At 40.1% G+C, this 20,747-nt stretch overlaps 1 protein-coding gene across 3 annotated transcripts in view; it reads left to right on the top strand.

Moving 5' to 3' along the window:
- Window positions 1-20,747, top strand: part of itga3b (integrin, alpha 3b) — a 147,130-nt gene that overhangs the window by 55,184 nt on the left and 71,199 nt on the right. For all 3 annotated transcript variants that reach the window (XM_072248827.1, XM_072248828.1, XM_072248826.1), the window contains exons 2-6: window positions 10,862-10,989; window positions 11,568-11,647; window positions 12,608-12,866; window positions 15,510-15,614; window positions 16,002-16,209. In XM_072248827.1, coding sequence (XP_072104928.1) covers window positions 10,862-10,989; window positions 11,568-11,647; window positions 12,608-12,866; window positions 15,510-15,614; window positions 16,002-16,209 — 780 coding nt within the window. The remainder of the gene's footprint in view (window positions 1-10,861; window positions 10,990-11,567; window positions 11,648-12,607; window positions 12,867-15,509; window positions 15,615-16,001; window positions 16,210-20,747) is intronic.

Here is a 20,747-nt window from a genome sequence, read left to right on the forward strand (position 1 = left end):
TTTCACTGCAGATGCATGAAGGGAAACGGGTTGCCGTACATAGGAGTGGAGGTAGTTGAGGAGGGGGGACTGTAAGAATGTCTGTTTGAGTTGGGAAAGTTGCCGGGGGAACAAATTAAATCAGGATTTAGAAGGGCAGGTTAGGTATCGGGCTGGGTTGGGCACTGGAGTCATGAATGGATTTTGGGGTAGTCTCAGGTCATGGGTGAATGAGCATTGAGCTAGGGGTGTGGTGTTGCAACCAATGGGAGAATGGAGGGAAGTGAGCTTGGTGGTCTTTTTGAGGGTACGTTGTCAACAAGGGAGAGAAATTCCCAGTGGAGGACTTGATGGACTGAAACAGTATGAAAGAAACCTGCCATACGGGAGATTGAAGAGACAATTGGGAAGCAGCTTTGGATGTCGTTGAAATGTGTAACCGATTGCAAAGTTACCTGAAAATATAATTTAGTTTTTGGCTGCTGAGAGGAAAGTCTGGTCCCATAATTTGGTGCTAAATTATATTTTAAGTAACTTTATAACTGGTTACACATTTCAACACATTCAGAGCTGTCTCCTAATTGTCTCTTCAATCCTCCCATGCAGCAGATTTTTCCCCTGGTTTCTTTCATACTGTTGGTTTTCAATCACTTCATTGAAGCAGAAAATATTTAACGGAGTTCCTTGTGAACAATTACATTATTGAAACAGGTCATTCAGCTGTTTAGATTTGTGCAGGGCCTCTTAACTTCATTACATCTCAGACTATCACCATCTCCTTCAATTCCTTTCATACCCTAATCCTCACCAGGAATCAGAAACAGATTTATTAGTGGCCATTTTTCAATAATAACTGATAACTTTGATGGCAAACGAACTTACATTGAAACATCCAAGCCTGACATTTAGACAGTTTATCTTGTATAACAAGCTGAAGTTCCTGCTTTAACGAAAAATCAATTGTTTTTGTAATTACTCTGTTTAAGTTGACCATATTCTTATCTAGCCTTGAGAAGAGGTAATGAAGTGCTTGGTCATCCCTGTAAATGAAAGCTGGGGATCATGCATTACTTTAATTATGATAGAGAGAGCTTTCACAGCCGATCTTGCAGGGAGAGCAGAGACAACAGATGTAATTCATGGTTATATTAAACATTGGGTTAAAGAGGAAATGTCCATGGCACCAACAATGCTCAAGAATTAATTGAATTTTCTTTAAAGTGCCTTATCTGATTCTAAAATGTAAAGTGCTATAATCCGTGCCAGTTCATCTAATAACTTTTCCAATCCTAGCATGGTTACTTGCCATAACACAGGACACAGTGCAGCCCTTCAGATCCACATCTGCTCCTGGCAGAGCAATCCTGCCTACCTCTCCTCTATTTTCTACAATGTATTCTCTCTCTGTAGGCCAACCTGATAGATGTATATAAATTTATGAGAGGCATAAAAAGGGTAGACAGAGTTATTTCCTGAGGTGGAAATGTCAAATTCTCGAGGTTATAGATGTAAGGTAAGGGGGATAAAGTCTAAAAGGGATGTGCAAGGCAAGAATTTTGCTTGAATACTGCTAAGGGAGGTAGCAGAAGCAGATATGATAGCAACATTCAAGAGGCGTTTGGAAAGACACATGAACAGGCAGCAAATAGAGATAGGTATCAAATATAGAAAAGGCAAATAGGATTAATTCAATTGGTATCATGATCAGTGCAGACATGATGGGTCAAAGGGCTTGTCCTTGTGCTGCATGGTTCTGAGTTCTGTTTTAATTGAATTCCTTGCCCAAGCCATCTGCTTCCTGCATCCCAGGGCTAGAAAACCTCAAAGGGCCTCTTTCACTCCAACCTTCTTTGTCAAGAGGGTGGAACATCAGAGGAATGGAATTTGATTAATGCATTTCTGTTCTATCTTTACTTATACTTTTCCATGATATGTGGTTCTATAAATAGACTGAAACTAAATAAAAATAATAGGATGGCCGAACAGCATAAAAACTGGAATGGCTGGTTCCCTGTACTATATAGAATTATGGTGTACTTCAAAGATGCTGTGGACAGGAAAGGAATGGAGGGTTATGGGCTGAGGGCAGGTCAGTAGGACTAGGTGAGAGTAAGAGTTGGGCACGGACTAGAAGGGCTGAGATGGCCTGTTTCCGTGCTGTAATTGTTATATGGTTATATAAAATTGGAAGATTTTGGAATAGACACATTAACAGCATTTTGAGCACAGCCTCAGTGAGTACTGGCTGAATATTTATCAGCCGGCAATGTGTCCCCAATGATGCAGACACGAGGAAATCTGCAGATGCTGGAATTTCAAGCAACACACACAAAAAATGCTGGTGAACGCAGCAGGCCAGGTAGCATCTATAGGAAGAGGTCTCGGCCCAAAACGTCAACTGTACCTCTTCCTATAGATGTGCCTGGTCTGCTGCATTCACCAGCATTTTTTGTGTCTGTTGCCTGTCCCCAGTGATGTTGGTTTTATTCAGCAGTCATGAAGTGAATCAATCTAAGTCCATGCATACCAGTTTGGCAATATAAATTTTGTACTCTGGACAAATTAAATTGAATAGGATGCCTGAATTTGAAGGATTATTTTGAATGGAGAACCTAAATCCATCTTGTGTCATGCATCGCAAATAGGTCAGTGATAGATCATTAGTCAATAGTGAGAGCATTGTATCTGCCTCCTCCACCACAGTGGCTTTAAAAATAGTTCTAGATTTGAATGTTCTTTATTCATATATTTTATCGCCCAAGATTTCTCACTGAGTCATATTTGTCCATTAAGATACAGTGGCCTAGAAATTGAATCATATTGCTCTGTTATATTTTATTATTAGGCAATTGTAGGTTAACTTTACCCAGATGGAAATGTGACAACTACTGTTTCGAGTTGTTTCACATTACTCCAGATGCTTGGCTGGCAACTTCCCACATGGAAATTAGTGGGTAATGCACTTGGATCCCACCAAGATAAGTCCTCTTATTGATTATTTGATGCCCCACAGAGCATTTGCCCTAAACCCAACTCCCAGCCTTTCCCACCCTACCCAAAGGCCCATGTCCTAAACTTCCAGTCTGCCGACGCTCTGATATACCAGTGCGAGATACTTACTGGTTACTCTTCCTGGACTCGGTCTACTTCAGTTGTCCCTTCTGACCGCTATCTTTCAACTATGCCTGCCCCCATACCACCACCACCCCCAAAACTCATCTCCCCCGAGTTAGATATCATCAATTACGGCCACCTCCCTGCGGAGGAACTTCCCATATCTGCTGACCTAGTTCAATTTCACTCTTGTTGACTTCAATCCTGTGTTTCGCATTTTTTGAAAATTAACATGTGCAACATTTTGCAATAGCTCCCAAACCTTGAGTGCCTCTGAAATGTGCAGAGGGAAGCCCACGATTAACCTTCACTGAAGATGTGCTTTCTAAGCTATAGTAGTGGTGATTCCTGCAGTTTCTGATTTCTGATTAATATGTCTTATTGGAGGGTATTGCTTGCAATCTATTAGAGTTTATCATTAAAACACACATAGGTATTAAAACATTGAAGTCATCTAGGTGCTTCTGGCTGATGCCCAGCTAATTTGGAAAGTGACTCTGACACATACACTTATTGGCTAAAATGACTACGTTATAGCCTTGTAACTAAAAAGTTTTGCATCCTTGACCAGAATTTAGGCATCAATTATCTTTGTTAGAACACTCGTGATCTAGATATATGTTTATTACTGTTCCACCGAACAGTCGATGTATTATGCATGAAGTATGAATGTTAAACTTGCAGCAATGATTTCATAAATCATGTTTTTTGAGAGCCTTGCAAGTATTGAATTAAGATTTATTGTGGGCATCCCTTGCGTGTGGCTTCAGAAAATGAAATGTCTGTACTCCAGAACTTAATATTTAATAAGGTTGTGATGGTTTTACGTCAATTTCTAATACATTTTAGTACTTTACAGGGAAGCTTTGGAAAGATGGACATTTTAGTTCTGACCATAGTGCTAGCAGAAATTCTCTGCCTCTTAATCTTTCAATGTTGTATGCTGGATGTGAATAAAAGGGTTTCCAAAAGCCTGCTCCATAGACAAAATTACCGTCCTGAGCTTTAACTAATTTTGATGCTTTGGCTATTTCAGCAGAGGTGTCTTCAGTTTTCTACCGGGCTATCCAATGTATTTTTCATATGGAACAGATGTTATGCATTGGTCATGTGGTCACAAATTAAGAGGGCAATTTTAACACTTCCTGGCTGAAATCTAGTTGGTGTGTGAGAGCTTAATCACTCCTTACCTGCCTTTTGATTTTCTAGAAAGTAAATTTTAATTTTTTTCCATGTATTGAATAATGTTCTATCCTTTTGGAAGTCAGGGCTTCCATTTGGGAGAGACACGTCATGTGCCTTTGAAATGATATCAGTTTTTTTATTATAAAAATAGATGCTGAAAAAACTAAACATTTTGATTGTTGCATAAGCCCTTCAGTAGGTTTCCAGTGAGGATCTGGGCTCTTCAACTCATCGGTTAAGTATCAGTCGTTCATGCAATCACTGTTGGAAAAGATAAAGGCTTAGATCTTTACGTCTAGGCATTAGTGTTAAGTGAGCCTCATCATAGTAACAACGCTTTGTACTCTGCTCTGGAGTTCAATCTATTAACTTCATATGCATGCATTTCAGAGATAGAACACAACAGACTCATGCTACCATATAACATATTTAGCACTACATCTGAGTTTTAGGCAAAAAGTTGTGATTTATGGTCCTGTGCTTAATATGCTTAAAACACTATGATTGGGTCATGCCTTCCCATTTTAGTTGTGTTACACAATCAATGCAGTATCGTTCACCAGCATCCCAGAACACTATTGAACAGTTCTATGAGCAGCAAAAGAAAGTATAGTTTTGTTTTGGCTGGGAATTAACATCTACAGTCATGTCTATGGAAAGGAATCCAATGTGGAAAATGCTCAACACAGTAAAACGCTGATCCCAGTGACACCCAAGGTCCTGCCTTCCTTATCATCCATGATGACCATGGTTTTGTACTTGCTTTTCATCCACTGGGGTCTAGATCCCATGCCACCTTTCAGCTCAGCAGGACCCCAGTTCCCATGCTCTCTTTGAACTGACCAGCTCTCAATTTCCTGTGCTCCATTTAAATTTAGTAGGTTCACTGGAAAATTTCTGACACCCTGTAACATCTTATCAAAGGAAATTTAAAGTATTGGGTATTAATCTATAATAGCACCCAAGAAAGGTGAAAGGGTGAAATGTCTAAGGGGAATTTCTTCACTTAGAGAGTGCAGAGAGTGTGGAATGTGTTGCCAGTGGCAGTGGTGGATGCAGCTTCGATTTCAATATTTAAGAGAAATTTGGATGTATGGGTGCAGATTAATGGGATTAGGCAGAATAATAATTCATCACAGACTAGATGGGCCGAAGGGCCTGTTTCTGTGATGTGGTGTTCTCTGACGCTACAACTAATTGTCCAAAAAGCCTACCAAGTTGGCACGACTAAAACCCTAAGTGTGCCAGATTGTTGGCACTTTATTATATATTTGATCACCAGCTTAAATTCACCCTACAAAAATCTGTTAATGTGTATTTTTAGCCGTCTACTTTTGATAAAAGATAACAGATCAGAATAATAGTGTTTAAGTATTACTAGCAACATTTAATAACTACAGTACTGTATATCCTGCCTGCACTACTCCCTTTTGTTGGTTTCTCATCAAGAAACGAGCTTTTTGATTAATTGTATTAAAAGCAAACTACTTTAGGGATGCTGCAAATTTAATCTTACTCCCAGCTCTGACCTCTGAACCTAATTGCAATATCTTAGCAAGCTATGTTACTGACAGAGAATCAATTGGATGCTTTAGGGGCATTATTTTAAATTGAAGCTGAGGTTGTTTAAAAGAGAAAGTGTGTGGAAGCTTTCCCTCTATTCTAGTGGCATTGTTCCCTGGAATGAAGCAGGTCTGGCAAGGTTGAATTAGAAATTACAAATATACTGTATATATCTCAAACCATTAATTCTAATGACAGGAAGTATTTTGAAATGAATTGATGCAAAGAATAAAAATAATTTTCTTCTAAGAAACGACTGTGGATCAGCCAGGATGGGATGGAGCCAAACATATCGGGAAGGTATAGTATAAGGGTTAGTCACTCTTCGGCCAACACCGAATTGGCCAACCTCAACAGCAGTGGCAATGAAGGACCTGTAGTTGCCATAACTGTGCCAGAAGCTTGAGTGTTGGGAATCAGCTACTCATTGAAATATTTCAAGTAGTTCAGCTTAGTGGAAATAAGCCAGATCTTGCTATGCTACCTTCTATGACTGAATTGCCTGTTAAAGGTTCCATCTAACACAGCAATTATTCCTATGGAACTACACCCTAGCAAGATTCAGCTCAATGCTGGATAGGTTACACATAATATTCCATGCTCCTATCGTGATGATACCAGCTGTTGTGCAGCTGAGACCGGTTTGATTAACTGGAGGAAGTCACTTATTCCATTCTTTATCTGCACTCTTATAAATATAAAAGGGTTATAAAACTTGCCCTGGCATATCAATTAAACAATGAAAAATAAATGCTGAAATACAACCCTTGTCTCTACGTTTATGGCTGCAAAAGTAATCTTCAATTCAAAACCCAGTCATGATTGTAAAGGGAATATGCTTGTATTTAGGCATAATGAATATTTTATGGTCTGTGTTTAATAAAGGGTAAATTAAAGGGTAAACCAGCTGTTAATTTCCCCTATGTATTAATGTAACATCAGACCACGGTTCAGAGACCATTCAGGTATCATAAACCTACAACTACTCTGTAGTTTAAGACTCTTGTAAATTGTGATGTATACAAAGTGAGTTAATAAGTGCTGCACTGGTTACAAAATCACTTGCATGTGTGTGAGTATTTATCTTAAATGATACAGATAGAGGCCTTCAGGTGAATGCTGACTCCCAAGAGAGCAATCCTATCAGTTCCATTGCCTCCTGGTTATTGTCATGCAACACTGCTACATACTCTCTCCCACATGCCCATCAAGTCCCCTTGGACTCTTTTGCCACTTACCCTCATCAAGCAGTAATTCATAGTAACCAGGTAACCCACCAGCACTTCTAATGGGTATAGGAAGAAACCAGAGCACCCATCAAAAGCTTGTGTGACCACAGGGAGAACCTGTAAACACACACAGGCAGCACCCAAGATCCAGTTTACTCTTGGATCCCTGCAACTGTGAGGCAGTTACACCATCTGAGTGTGTCACTGCTCCACCCGTGATTTCAACTAAATTTAATTTAAAACACTAGTGAAGAGTTTCATACTGTAAGATTTAAAAAAAAATTTCTGGAATGCTCTATATGTTCTAAAATAGTGCAGTGCTTAAAGAACATCTTACAGATTCAAGAGCAAGTATTGTAGGGACCTGACAAAGCCACTTAATGGGAATATTTGTATACAAGTGCACGATTCTGAACACATTGACATGAAGTGCAGTCATGGTACATGGCAGGTCCTTCTTTAATATTCTTTAGTCTGGCCTCTTCCAGTCTTACCTAGGATTTATATTTGTGTAATAGCTTAAGAAATTCACTGAGGAGCATCCCAACATGTTTCAAAATCAGTGCATGACTTTGGAATAAATGAGTTTAAAGTAAGAAATTAATCAAAAATGTCAGGGAGAAAGGAAAAGCACAGGAGTAGTTTCTGCACTAGTGAGAAAGCAATAATAAAACAAATAATAAGGATACTGTTGGAAAATTGTATATTTTAAAACAATTATTTTAATACAGATGTTGAGAAAGAGTTGGGGATGTCTGAAGTGTTTAAAAACCATCCACAAGTTTGGTGAAAATGTTAAGACTGAATCCTTGTGTCTATTGTTGGGACTTTGAGGTTGTTCAGCTGTTCTCTTCACAACACGCTCATTATTTTTGAAATGTTGTTTTCTCTTTAAGAATCTAATATACTGATTGGTAATTGGAATGAGTAAATCTAATTGCAATTTTCAACCTAAAGATCAAATGTAAAAAATTGCTCTTTTATTTCTTGCTTCGAAAATATGCTACAGATGTAAAACCAATGATCCTTTTTAGCTAAGGTGATAGCTCCATTGTAATAAAAAAATCAACATTTTAATGTTTTGGTAGTTATCACAATGGTGTCAATGGTGAATTGGATAGGGTCGTTGTTCTTGTTCTTTGGAGCTTATTTGTTAAATCACTCAATGCAAATTTCCAAAATTACTTTTATTTTAAAAATCCCTTTAAAGACAATGTACAGAAAAATAGAATGTATAATGCAACAACAATCTAATTTAGATTTGTCTGCATTATAAGTAATAAAAAAAAGAGGCAAAAGTGAATGCAGGGAAATGTCTGCATGTCAGTTTTGTACCTTACTTCCATTTTTAACCTGAAGAAATACCTTAATGTCTTGTTTATTGTATTGTACACACTGTTTCTCTCAACTGCTCGAAGCAGTTGCTAAGACATCCTTGGTGCAATTCACAATCTTTGAGAGACACACATTTTCCATCCCATGTCCATTTTCCTCTACCAGCCCACCTATCCCCGCTCCATTGCACTGTCCTGTCATCAAACCCCAGGTGTGTACACAAGTTAAATGGAGCCATAAAATTTACAGCACAGAATAAAATGGTTCAAACCATCAGGCTAAAGGAATTTGAAGTTTTTTCTTTGGAAAATCACTGATGCATTTATAAATATGATCACCATTTTTTTTCGTTTTATATTTTATCTTCAAATGGATAGATATGGTATTGTAATTGATCCATGCAACTTTATAAGAGGTCATTTCCACTGGTGTATTCTAAGTTGCCTCCCTCACCAATGCTGCCCATATTCATAAAGTTCAAAGTTAAATTTATTAACATAGGACATACATGTCACCACATACAACCTTGAGATTCTTTTTCTGCAGGCATACTTAGCAAATCTAGAGAACAGTAACTGTAAACAGGACCAATGGACAACAAACTGCAAATGGAGATTTAAATTAATAGTAATAAATAACAAGAGCATGAAATAACAAGATAAAGAGTCCTTAAGGTGAGACATTGGCTGTGCGAACACCAGAAGTAGAATGAGTGTTGTTATCCTCTTTTGTTCAAGAGCCTGATGACTGAGGGGTAGTAACTGTTCTTGAAACTGGTGGTGTGAGTCCCGAGGCACTTGTACCCACCTCCTAAATGCCTTTGGCGTAAATCAATACTCCAAGATTTGTACCTCAGCAAACTGTCCGCACTGTACTTTCTGTTAATGGTTAACTGTGACAGTTCCTCATAATTTCCAGTGTTAATGTTAACCAAATATAGTTATAGTGTGATTACATTCATTCAAAGTCAGATGTCAGAATGTGTGTTTATACTGAATTGGTATTTGTTGGGCACGGCTTCCCAAACATGTCTGTGAAAAGAAACACATTATGTTTTAATTAATTTAAGGGGTATTATTATTGGAACTTCTGGGTAATAAATTCCAACCAATGACCTAGAAACCTCAAAATTGTAATAACATCTCAGAGTTAATTAGTGTAGCTTTTGGAATCCATGCATCATTTTTGCAGTATGGAATAGACTCATTAAAAGGCTAGGTAAAATCTGACCAAGCAGTCTTAAATATTACAGAGGTATTTACTGTCAGGTCAAACATTGTTCTGTAGTTCATATTCTTAAGTTTTGTTTGAAATCTGATTACAAAGGTTGGTATCTTGACATATACAGTTAAATGCAATTAGCAATTGTGGGCAATTGGTACTCCTGTGCCATTGCTGAATGAGGATTTAATCACATAGGGAATTGTGCACAATATTTGGTTCCCAACTGCCTTTGACCACTCATTTCTTTTGAAGCAAGTTAATATTGCCAGGGCTACCTGGTAAGTCTGACTCTTTTAGCAAGACGTGGTGTCCCTTGGAGTACTGGACAGGAATTAATAGCATAGTAATTCCATTCATAACTGATCTTACGCTACAGGTTGAGGACTCGAATCATGGCTGAATTTGGAGATTGTGCATCCACTTAACCCAACTGCTAAAATGTTATATGTTTCAATCTGTGTAGGAAAGTACTTTTTGCTGAAGAGAAATTATTAGCCTTGGCTTCCGTATAGCACTCACTGAATTTTGAATCTGAGGAAAATGTGAGAGAAAATTGCACTCCAAAACCATGTCTCGCACTAACAACTTCAAATAACAGTGACATTGGTGTTTGTAAAAATAGAACATTTGTCAGAATTGAGTTTTACTTACTAGGACCAGAACTATCAGTATGGAGGGGGTTTGATCCTTCGTAACAAGGACTTGTGTCTTGCTGGGTCTCTTTCTTTTAAGTTGAATATGCCTGGTTTTATCATTTCAGAAGAGTGGCCTATCTGTCTCCCTCTCTCTTTTGCACTTATCTCTTTCTTTCTCTTTCCTCTTTTTCTCCCTCTCCCTCTTGCCTCTCTCTCTCTCTCTCTCTGTTTCTCTCTCTGCCTCTCTCTCTCGCTCACTCTATTTCTCTGTCGCTCTGTCTTTCTGTCTATCTGTTTCTCACTCTGTCTCTTATTCTCACTGCCTGTCCCTCTCTCAGTCTCTCTCTTGCTTTTCTCTCCCTCTTGCCTCTCTCTCTCTCTTTCACTCACTGTCTTTCTCTTGCCATCACCTTTCCTTCTCACTATCCTCTCTTCCCCACATCTGTGATCCAGCTGCAGTTACAAGAACATTACTGACAAATAGCTTTGAATGTCTCTTGCCTCCCTAAAATTGCACAAGTAGCAATAACTTTTTGTGCCACCCTCTCGGTCCCATGCTCACCTTGGTCTGTTTTTGTGACCTTTTCCTTTGGTCAGGTTGCTGGTTGGTGCACCCCGGGCAGAAGGTCTCCCTGATCAATTGGCAAACCGCACAGGAGCTTTATTCTACTGCCCAGTTACGCCATCGCAGAATGACTGTGAACGAGCTGAGTTTGAAAAACCAAGTAAGACTCCATGCATGTTAAGGTTGTCGTATGTCTGTAAGGAAATCAAGGCAATTAAAGTTATTAACCATTTTTGGGGAACGATGCGGCCACAGAGATGAATTCACAGATTTCTGTGGGAGAGCATAAGCCAAATACAAAGGGATATAAGCATTGGCCAGTTCTTTGTTTGTCATGCTTCACTACAAAGAAAGCAGAAGAAAATTGTTTAACAGGAGTAATGGAGCAACGATCAAGAATAAAAGTAGTGTTGGAGCAAAGGCTATTTTCAATGTAAAGAATGGCGAAAATAGGTGGAGGGGCTGATCTGATAGGATCATCTGTGCGACATGATTTCCAATTTTGGATTGAGTTTTTGATTCTGACCCTCAATTTTGTCTCAATAAAATAAGATTTACACGAGTCTATTTGAAATTCAACATATTGTCACTAAGCAGAATATTTGGGTGCTAAGGTTGATTATTTGAAGATGCTTGTAACTGGGCCTCAGAGGATACCTTGCTGTGGTATCTTTTTTTTCTCTCTGTTTGATCAGATGAACTAATGCTACATTTCCAACGTGTTATTTCTTTTCACAGCCATTCCAGAAACAGAAAGTAAGGAGGACCAATGGCTTGGGGTCACAGTGGAAAGTCAAGGACCTGGTGGGAAAGTGTTGGTAAGGCTAGTCTGAACATTGTACAGATGAGTCTGAGGAGAAGACTAGTGCACTTCCTCCTGAGTGAAGAGCTGCCTGTGACTCTGATTTAAATCCAGGTTCTATATGCTGAGAGACAGAAGCATTTGCGGCATTGCAAAAATTCTTAAGACAATTCTGTGATGTAGCCTTAGAGAACAGAAGTAGGCCCTTTGGCCCACCATATCCATGCTGTCCATTGTAACTTGTCTAGACCAATTCTATTTTCCCACATTAGCTCCTTAGCCTATTATGCCTTGCCTGTCTAAATGCAAAATGTCCTGAATGTATCTTCCACCATCTTCCTTAGTATCAAATTCCAGATATCAACCATACATAAAGTACTGGAAGAATTTGGTGGGTAGGCAGCATCTATGGAGGGAAACAATCAGTCAACATTTCAGGCTGAGACTCTTCATCAGGATTGGAATGGAAAGTGTTAGAAGCCACATATCAACCATTCTCTGAAAGTCTTTCCCTTTGATCCCTCAGTTTCCTCCATCTCACCTTAAAACCATGCCCTCTTGTTTTAGACACCACACCATGGCAAAAAGTTTTAACTACTCACTGTATCTATTCCCCTCATAACTTTATATAGTTCTATCAGATTACACCCCCCTCCCAATCCTCCTTTCATCCAGGACAAACAAGCCTTTCCTATTCAATCTTTCCTTATAACTAAGGCTCTCCATTCCAGGCAATACCCTAGTGAATATCCTCTGCATGAACAATAAGGAAAGTATACTTGCATAAGTTAGGAGCATTAGAAGGATGGACTAGGATGGTCAGAGAGTTGTACATCATGGAAATAGGCATTCAGGCCGACTCATACCGACTAAGGTGGTTTCCTAAGACCTCCACCTTATTCAGAGCTGGTTTTAAACTCATTCAAGCACATTGAAATGTTTGCTTAAATCTGGACTACCATTTAATTCCTGACAGGTATGCGCACACCGGTATGAGAAGAGACAACTGAGCTCACAAGATGAGAAGAGAATTTTGGTGGGTCGCTGCTTTGTCATCAGCGACGACATTGCCATCAATCCAGATGATGACTGGGATACATCACCAGTGCAGTTCTGTGAAAATGTAGGGAGTGACCACCATCAACTGCTAATGTGTCAGCAGGGCATGTCGGCAGGATTTACACGGCCCAATCACTATGCATTTTATGGGGCACCAGGCGGCTGGAACTGGCAAGGTGTGTCTTAGCAAACTTTATTTTTTTACTCCACAATTTTCATTCATGTTGTACTAGAGCAGCTGTGTTCTCACATTATCTTCAGAGCTTGTTCCATTTCATGTAGTGAGGTGGACAACGAGCCATTTCAAACTAAGCAGCAGGAAGCCCAGAAAGGATTCAATCCTAGATGATGGGATGCTGTTGTAGAGGAGGCAAAGGGAACAGCTTAACATCAAGCAGTTTAGAGGGTATGCAGCTGAGGGAAAGGAAGAGCAAGGAGAGAGAACACTTAAAGATTTTTGAGGGCTTTCTGGAGCACAGCTGCTCAATCCTGAAAGAGAAGTTTCCTATCCAGTAAAAGAATATTGGAAAGTTCCTTTTTTCCTCTTGGTCTGGGTGTCTCTCCCAACTCTGCAGGTTTGGGGGGATTTACATTGGCATTCTTGTGCAGCCATTCAGTTAGAATTGAAATGTGGTTTCAATATGTAAAAGACACCACAGATTATGAAACTTGCATATGTCTCCTACACAGAAAAAGACAACAAAAGCAGAAAGATAGTGAGTTTTTGGTAAGTGGGTGGTCTGAGCAATTCCTTGTGGTGACTGCTCTGATTTCTGCACAGGAGGTTAGGAGAAAGATTGTCCCTTTTGTCATGGTCTTCAAACTAGATAATGGAAAGACAAGTATATTCTTACCATCTATTTTAAAAGAGGAATGTAATGGAGTTACTTTAACTCTCCCTTTCACTTACTGTTCCAGCCTTGTTAATAGCTACTTCACTCTTGAGTAACTCGGTCTCTACCAGTATACAGCCCAGTGGATGAAATCTAAAATCAGTGCCATTTGAAAGCTGTGACATAATTTGAGTTCCTCTAGCATTCTGTGTGTGTTGCACTTGACAGCTGTGTGGGGTTTGCAGAGTTTTAAGTAACATGATGGATTTATTATCTTTAACTGGATGTTTGTATCTATTTATTTTGCACCTTTATTACAGTAATTTACCCCACAGCACTTCAGGGAAGCAGTGTCAGGCAAAATTTGTCACCAAAGCACAAGGGCGGCACGGTAGTGTAGCGGTTAGTGTAACACTATTACAGTCCCAGCGATCACGATTAGGGATGAATTCCTGCTTTTGTCTATAAGGAGTTTGAACTTTCTCTCCGTGGCCACGTGGGTTCTCTTTGGGTGCTCTGGTTTCCTTCCACATTCCAAAAACATGCAGGTTAAGGTTGGTAAGCTGTGGGAATGCTATGTTGGCACCAGAAGCGTGGCAGCTCTTACAGACTACAGGGATGTCAGGGGTAAGTTTTTCACACAGAGAGTGGTGAGTGCGTGGAATGGGCTGCCAGTGACGGTGGTGGAGGCAGATGTGGAGGCAGATATGATAGGGTCTTTTAAGAGACCCCTGGATAGGTACACGGAGCTTAGAAAAATAGAGGCCATGCAGTAGGGAAATTCTAGGCAGTTTCTAGGGTAGGTTACATGGTTGGCACAACATTGTGGGCCGAAGGGCCTGTAATGTGCTGTAGATTTCTATGTTCTAACCCATAAAGCTCTGAATGGATGGGATGGACTACAGGGGTATAAACACCACCAGACTAGACATGCCCAGGCATCATCCTTGATGAAGGTGGCAGAGTTTGTCATCAAAACGTCAGTTAAAATCAATACCTGTACCTGGCTGGAATCCCGAGAAGAGATTATTAAGCATATATGCCAGGAAAGCACTAGATCATTTTTAAACCATTTTATGCTCAGCCAGACTGATTTAAGATTTACCAGTTTAAGTTTGAAAGCATTCAGTTGTACCCTTTTCGATGTACAGGTGTGAAATTGGTTTCACTGTTATTCAAACCGGAAACAATTCAAGGCAATTACAGTCCTGAGCTACTATATTTGAGATCAAAGCATGTTACCTCACAGAGGTTGTGTACAAGAAGGGCCAGGGTCGCCTCTACCTCCTGAGGAGACTGAGGTCCTTTGGAGTACGCAGGCCACTCCTTCACATGTTTTACCAGTCTGTTGTCGCCAGGGCAACCTTCTATGTGGTGGTGTGCTGGGGCAATGGCATCAACACGGGTGATGCTAACAGGCTCAATAAACTGATTAGAAAGACTGGCTCCATTATAGGAGTCAAACTGGACACACTGGAAACTGTGGCAGAACAAAGGACCCGACAGAAAATCCTGGCAATTCTGGACAATGTTTCTCACCCTCTGCATGCCACCTTAGCTGAACAGAGGAACACTTTCAGTAGTAGACTAAGACAACTGTGCTGCTCCAAAGAGCGCTATTTGAGTCATCCTTACCCTCGGCCATTAGGCTCTATAATGAGTCAACCTATAGCCAGGGAAAGTGATGTCCCCCCTCCTGTTAGACTGTTTGAGGTAACTTATTTTTTATTCTTTCTCACTCTCTTCTAATATTTGTATATTTGTATATCTGTGCACCTCTAATGCTACTGCGACACTGTAATTTCCTTTGGGATCAATAAAGTATCTGTCTTTCTAAATGTACAATGTTACTCATATCTAAAGTGATATAGTCATGATGATGAGTTTACATTGATTTTTTTCTTTGTATTGTCTTGTCATGATAAAATGTTATATGAATGAGGCATTACATGTAGATTAATGTTTAATTTGTTTTTTTTTAAATAGGAACCGTCCAAGTTTCACAAAAGAACATCACATTTTTAGAGCTGAATATACTGGAAGATGGCCCTTACCTGCTGCAGGATGAATCACTGAGTCACAGCTACATTGGTATTGTATACTTCCCACAATATTTTCTCCATGTTGTCCCTCCGCTGGGGGCACTGTCTTAATGTGGGTGCCACGCATTAGGCAGCAGAAGCTCTCTCCATCAAATATACTAGCCAACCCTTTTGTTTTGGGGTATGCAGCATTCACATTCAAGTTGAGGCAAAGTGAACAAGTCAATCTTGTCATCATCTAGCAATCACTAACATGTTCCTACCAGCAAGATCCAATGGAGATAGTGCCATTGATTACAGTGTCTAACCAGTCAGCTGAGATCAGTTTCTGCAGCTTGGTCCTTGAAGTTGCAGTCTTTTGGTCTTGAAGCATTTAAAGAGGTGAATGTATTCAATGCCCTCAAGATTAAGCTTGCACTTGTTCTTTCTTGCACAGGCTACTCTGTCACCTCTGGAAAGCAGATCACACATACAGATAACTTCAGCTATGTTGCAGGAGGCCCCCGTTATAATCACACAGGGGCGGTATTTGTGCTGGAGCAAGGGAAGACAGATAATCTGTACATAAAACACACTATAACAGGACATCAAACAGGGTCATACTTTGGGAGTTCTGTAGCTGTTGCTGATCTTGACAATAACAGGTATGTAATCTGGATCATTCAAAGCACTGTCACAATGAAAGATTTTTACCATTCAGTTTTTAAAGCAAAAATGTTTTTCTTTGTTGAAGGACTCAGCAAGAATTTCTATGTTTGTGAGGTGGACAAAACAAAGCCCAGACCAGATAGTCAATATCAGCTAAAACAGATGTTATAACTAAATATAAGCTTTTACTGAACTGTTTCCTCAAAGGTCCTCTAATTTTTTTATGGGTGAGTTTGATTTTTATGAGTCAATGAGATTGAGGATACAGTGTTGACTCATCGTACTCTGCCATAGTCCCTCATTTTCTTTTTACTTCCCCTCTGTGCTCCCTGAGCAGCCTCATTCTCACTTGTGTTGAGAACTTGCTATTTGTCATCTGCTCTTCTTTTCTGTTCTGTTTTACTTTATTTGTGGCCATTCAGTGAGCTCTCACTTTCCCCTACTTCCTCCCTCAAAGGATTGTACCTGTACTGTGGTTGAAACAATTTTACTTTAAAGACCTCTGATTGTTCAATTACATGAGTAGGGAAGGTTTAGAGAGACATGGGCCAAACACAGGCAAATGGGACTTGCTTGGTTGGGCACTTTGGTCAGCATGGATGAGTTGGGCTGAAGGACAATTTCCAATGGTGTATTACTCTATGACTCTAAATGCCTCTTCTTCCTGTCCCTTAATTCTATTGCTATCCCAATCTAAGATTAGATAGTTGATGTTCCTCAATAACACTGCTCTGTCTTTTACACAATTCTGCAATTTCCCTGCAAATGAGTTCCACAATACTCTTCTCTATGACATCCAGATTCTCCTAACAATTCCTCCATAATATATTGTCACAACCAGATTTAAAAAAAAAAATTGTTTGAATTGTGTAGAAATCCAACAGTACAGTTACTGAATAGGAGAAGCTTATATTTAGTGAGACTATAATGCAATGTCGTTGCATTACACTAGAATCTTTCCTCACCCAGTAACAGATGGTACAGGACATCTTATGGTTCTATCAGTCAGAGAAATATGTCAGTCATGTGACTTAAACATATAATAATAGTTGTACATTGTACACTGTATCTGAAATTCAGTTTCATTTCTTTAACTGAACTGAATTTCGGAAGCAGAGAGTAACCAAAATGTATAACTCTTTTTGCTGGATTAATAGAAGATGATGTTCTACCCCTTCACGATCCTTTAGTGGACTCTAGTATTTTTCCCTTTCCAGTTCTCTCCTTTCCCTTTTTCAAGAGGTGACACTTCAAAGAGGCGGTATCCATTATTAAGGACTTCCATCATCCAGCACATTCTCTCGTTCTCCCTTCCTACTACTACTCTCAGGGTGGGGGGGGGGGAGGTACAGAAGACTGAAGGCACACATTCAATATTTTAGGAACAGCTTCTACCCCTCCACTTTAGATTTCTGGACGAAAAATGAACTAACCCAAAAGAGAGCAAAGAGTGCTCTTTTCTTGCACTGCATATATATACATATGTGTGTGTATCTATCTGTAGATATATATACTGTATATATGTAAATGTGGTGACACATGGAAACTGAACTACAGAGGATGGGGAGGAGGTCTGGCCACGTAGCATGCAGGTCCACCGGAGTGTGGACACGCGCTGGTGCTCGTGAACCAGATCCCCAGCTATGGGTAAATAACCCCACTACCTTGTGGGCAGCCTTGGGAGAGATGAAGGCTATGGGAGTAAACCCAGACAGCAAATCCGGACTGGAACCCCTAGGGCGATTGGACACCATTGAACATCCTTCCAGCAGCTCCTGCAGCCAAGCTAGTGCCAAACGTATTGCTACATAAGCTCTCCTTTGGACTACTCTGGTGAGGCCAAGAGGGGGATCTTGACAACTGGGCATCTCGGATCTCCATACCTTTTGCCCGTTGTCCTTCGAGACAGATGGATGCCAACCACCACCACCATATGTATATATGTGTGTGTGTATGTACAGTGTGTGTGTCGCTTATAATTCATAGTATTTTTATGTATTGCACTAATACTGCTGCAAAAGAACAAATTTCATGACATATGTAAGTGATAATAAACCTGATTGTAATTCTGAGGAGCCTGACTTCAGAATCAGAATCAGAATCAGGTTTAATATCACCGGCATATATCGTGAAATTTGTTAACTTTGCGGCAGCAGTTCAATGCAACACATGGTAATATAGAAAGAAAAAAATTATATAAGTAAATCAATTACAGTAAGCATATATATGTATATCAAATAGTTAAATTAAAAATAGTGCAAAAACAAATAATAAAAGTGAGGTAGTGTTCATGGGTTCAATGTTCATTTAGAAATCAGATGGCAGAGGGGAAAAAGGTGTCCCTGAATCATTGAGTGTGTGTCTTCAGGATTCTGTACCTCTTTCCTGATGGTAACAATGAGGAGAGGACACGTCCTAGGTGATGGGGGTCCTTAATAATGGATGTCACCTTTGTGAGGCACCACTCCTTGAAGAAGTCTAGGATACTAAAGAACCTAGTATGCAAGATGGAGCTGACTAATTTTACAACTTTCTGCAGCTTCTTTCAATCCTGTGTAGTAGCCCCTCCCTCCCCAAACCAGACGGCCATGCAGCCTGTTAGGATGCGCTCTACGATACATTTGTAGAAGTTTTCGAGTGTCTTAGGTGACAAACCAAATCTCCTCGAACTCCGAATGAAATGTAGCTGCTGTCTTGCCTTCTTTATAGCTGTATGGATATGTTGGGACCCGGTTAGATCCTCAGAGATCTTCTTCTTCTTCTTCTATTTCCGGCTGTTTAGACGCATCTAGGCGTATTACAGCCCTCTGCAGGATGTATAATTAATTATAGAACTTCAAGGGACTCAAATTCTCGAATACAACCTAGTCTCTTGTATAAACTGAATAATAGACTCTTCAATCAGATGTTGATTCTCTTGATGGTCAAACAAAGATTGAATAGAAAACCAAAATAAATTTGAGCCAGACAGCGTCTTGAACAACATGCTTCTTTCAATTTTGTATCGATTACAGCTCAGCAAAACATGCTGGACTGTCTCTGGACTACCACAGTCACATAATCCAGTAGGATGTTTTCCTATTCTCCTTAAATAATAATTTAACCCACAATGCTCCAACCTAAGTCTTGTAAATTTCACTGTATCTCTACGACTTAAACGGTAACAGTCTGAGACTTTTTTAACTAGTGGGTGACTAGAAAAATAATGCCTGCCCCTTAATTCATTTTTCCAATCCTCCTGCCACTTCTTGACAGATCTTGACACCCAGGAACTTGAAATTGCTCACTCTCTCCACTTCTGATCCCTCTATGAGGATTGGTTCATGTTCCCTCATCCCACCATTTCTGAAATCCACAATCAGTTCTTTGGTCTTACTGACATTGAGTGCAAGGTTGTTTGCTGTGACACCACTCCACTAGTTGGCATATCTTGCTCCTGTACGCCCTCTCGTCTCCATCTGAGATTCTACCAACAATGGTTGTATCATCGGCAAATTGATAGATGGTATTTGAGCTATGCCTAGCCACACAGTCATGGGTATAGAGGGAATAGAGCAGCAGGCTAAGCACACACCCGTGAGGTGTGTCAGTGTTGATCAACATTGAGAAGGAGATATTATTACCAATCCGCACCAGTTGTGGTCTTCCGGTTAGGAAGTTGAGGATCCAATTGCAGAGGAAAATACAGAGGCCCAGGTTTTGTAGCTTATCAATCAGGAATGATCATGTTAAACACTGAGCTATATTCAATAAACAGCATCTTGACTTAGGTGTTTCTATTGTCCTGGTGATCTAAGATCATGTGAAGAGCCATTGAGATTGCGTCTGCCATAGACCTAATTTGGCGATAGGCAAATTGCAATGGGTCCAGGTCCTTGCTGACCCATTGATGCAGGAGTTGATTCTAGCCAGGACCAACCTCTCAAAGCATTTCATCGCCATGGATGTGAGTGCCAAATAGTCGACAGTCGTTAAGGCAGCTCACCCTATTCTTCTTGGACACTGTTATAACTGTTGCCCTTTTGAAGTAGGTGGGGACTACCAACTGTTGTAATGTGAGGTTAAAAATGTCCTTGAATACTCCTGCCAGTTGGTTGGCATAAGTTTTCAGAGCCTTACAAGGTAATCCATCAGTATCTGCTGCCTTGCAAAGGTTTACCCTCCTGAAAGACAGCCTGACATCAGCGTCTGAGGCAGAGATCACAGGGTCACTGGGTGCTGCAGGGATCTTCACAGCTGTAGTTATATTCTCCCTTACAAAGCAACTATAAAAGGGGTTGAACTGACTTCACTCAGTGCCAGTCCTTTGTCAAACAGTTTAGGACTCCAGTAGTGATCCAGGTGGCTCTTTGGTGTAGTTGCAAGAGCTCAACATTTTTCAGACTGAGAGAATAAATTGAGTCTGATTGTTTGCCTTCAAGTGGATCTAAAGACGCTATTGCATTTGTTGAGGAGCCCAAGTGTTCTTTCAGTGTCCTTGCTGACATTCATTTACAAGGTTAGATTGTACAGTTATTTATCTCTTTGCCAGATG

The sequence above is a fragment of the Mobula birostris genome, chromosome X, assembly GCF_030028105.1.
Source record: "Mobula birostris isolate sMobBir1 chromosome X, sMobBir1.hap1, whole genome shotgun sequence".
In the NCBI taxonomy this organism is placed as follows: Eukaryota; Metazoa; Chordata; class Chondrichthyes; order Myliobatiformes; family Myliobatidae; genus Mobula; species Mobula birostris.